This window comes from Hibiscus syriacus, unplaced genomic scaffold (assembly GCF_006381635.1).
Source record: "Hibiscus syriacus cultivar Baekdansim isolate YM2019G1 unplaced genomic scaffold, ASM638163v2 tig00116958_pilon, whole genome shotgun sequence".
NCBI classification, from domain to species: Eukaryota; Viridiplantae; Streptophyta; class Magnoliopsida; order Malvales; family Malvaceae; genus Hibiscus; species Hibiscus syriacus.
Genome location: NW_024063484.1, coordinates 56059 through 58169, shown reverse-complemented (window position 1 = coordinate 58169; position 2111 = coordinate 56059). Strand labels below are relative to the sequence as shown.

Here is a 2111-nt window from a genome sequence, read left to right as displayed (position 1 = left end):
ATTAAGTGAATTCATTGATAAACAGAATGTTGTTTAGACCCCTAAATAATTCGAATTTAAATAATTACGTCTGCAGAATGTATATATAATATCATATGTTAGGAAAATTCTGAATAACTATAACTTTATAATCACCGAAACTGGCAAAAAAATTCAAATACAATTTGAACTTGTGTAATCAGACATTATAGCTAAGAAGCTTCGTGGTCAAACCAGATTCTTTAGGTTTACGTGTGTGAGATCCGATTTGGCTGCATAAAAAATTCACCATTTATTTATATTAAAATATGTCTTACAGAAAGCATATTTGTCGTTGCTTGTTTCATTTATGGAATCACGGATGAGATCATTTTCTCTACTATAAATAACTTTACCAATTAATGGAACTTACAAATTACAAGTGGTTCACTATCATATTTGAAACCTAAAATTCCATTTTTAGGGTAAACGTGAATTAGGGAAAGTGTGATGGACGATTCAAATAGAAGTACGCAAGAGGAAGCAAAAGAAGTAAAATATAGGGGTGTGAGAAGAAGGCCATGGGGAAAATTTGCATCTGAGATTCGAGACCCTTCGAGGCAAGGTTCACGGTTATGGCTAGGGACATTTGATACAGCAGAGGAGGCGGCTCGAGCCTACGATCGAGCCGCATTCAATCTGCGAGGTCATATGGCTATCTTGAACTTCCCCCACGAGTACTATCCTCTTCTCATGGGGGGATCATCCTCTCCATATCCATATCAACATCCTCCTCCTCCTTCATCATCTGTTGGTGTCAATAAGAGCTTTGACGGAGGAAGTTCGTCGTCCGGAGGACAACAGAAGCAGGTTTTCGAGTTCGAGTATTTGGATGACAAGGTGTTGGAGGAGCTACTTGAAACTGAAGAGGAGAAGAGTAAGAAGAAAAAATGGAAAGATTGAAAGCTCTTAATAATGTTCACTGCACTTTGGTTTTGCTTTGAGTTCTTTTTCATTTCCCCCAGCTTCAAGTAAACTACTAAGCTTACAAGTACGAGTTCCTTCCCCCTTGATTATGTTTATGAGTATGATAAATCACAGATGTTTTCATCCCACTTCTGTCACTTCTTGAAAGAGGCAAGTTAATACTAACCAGTTGAACATGAAAAAGAAAATGAAGATTAAAACGTCGAAATTACAATTTAATAGTTGAAGATCTATTGTATTCGGTAGCTATGGATTTATTTATTATTGTTATGTTTGAACAATGCAAACATTGAAGTTAGAGCAAATGCAGTTGCTTTTACAATATCACTAGATGCTCTCAAGCTATTTTGGCTTAATTGCTCAAGTAATTATGGGTTCCTACATTAATTCCCCTTCTTAATTGCTTGTTAGCTGTTATTGCATGAAGTTTGCTGAGGGGTATGAAATCATGCTCAAGTTTTTACATAAGAAATTTAATATCCTTTCTTATTTTTAATAGTACGTGGTTATTAACGGATAGTATATGTTTAAAATTTTATTTATTTATTTTTAAATTGTATGCGGTGATTACAATGTAGTATATATTAATAATCTTATTTAGTCATTGACGACGTACATACTAAAGATGCAACTGCTCGAACTTAGAACATTTAAAGAAAACAACATCTTCTTTTGTCATTGAAGCCACTCGACGGGTTCAATTTAAAATCCCTTCTTGACTACAGTTTTATTCTTGCTTTTGCTGAAATTAATCATGTTTCCTAAATAACATTGCAATTTAATTTTATAGCAAAAAGATAAAGGATTTATATTAGTTATGGAAGCGATGTCTATGGTATATAATTTTAGGTTAAATTATAGCATTAATTATTAAATCTTAAGGTCTGTTACGTTTTGATCACTAAATTATAAAAATAATTGTCATCAAAATTTTAAATTATTTTTTAGTTACTGAATTAATACATCATTAACAGTTAAATGGTGTGATATTTTAGTGTTGACATGACTTTTTTTTTCTTTTTAATCTCAATATATTTTTGATCAACACTTAAGGTTTTTCTTATTTCTAATCACCATCAGAAATATTCTCTGACGTCTTTTGTGGTCATCTTAAAAATCAATATATTTGTCTCATCATTCTCGGTCACTTTATCGATTTAAATTTT

At 32.4% G+C, this 2111-nt stretch overlaps 1 protein-coding gene across 1 annotated transcript; it reads left to right on the top strand.

The window, feature by feature from the left end:
• Positions 1 to 468: 468 nt before the first annotated feature.
• Positions 469 to 1037, top strand: LOC120189499 (ethylene-responsive transcription factor ERF098-like). Its single transcript, XM_039192771.1, has one exon. The coding sequence runs from the start codon at positions 469 to 471 to the stop codon at positions 919 to 921; it is 453 nt and encodes a 150-aa protein (XP_039048702.1). The 3' UTR covers positions 922 to 1037.
• The last annotated feature ends 1074 nt before the right edge of the window (positions 1038 to 2111 follow it).

Coding starts and splice junctions, on each gene's coding strand:
- LOC120189499 (XM_039192771.1), top strand. CDS start 469: ATGGACGATTCAAATAGAAGTACGCAAGAGGAAGCAAAAGAAGTAAAA.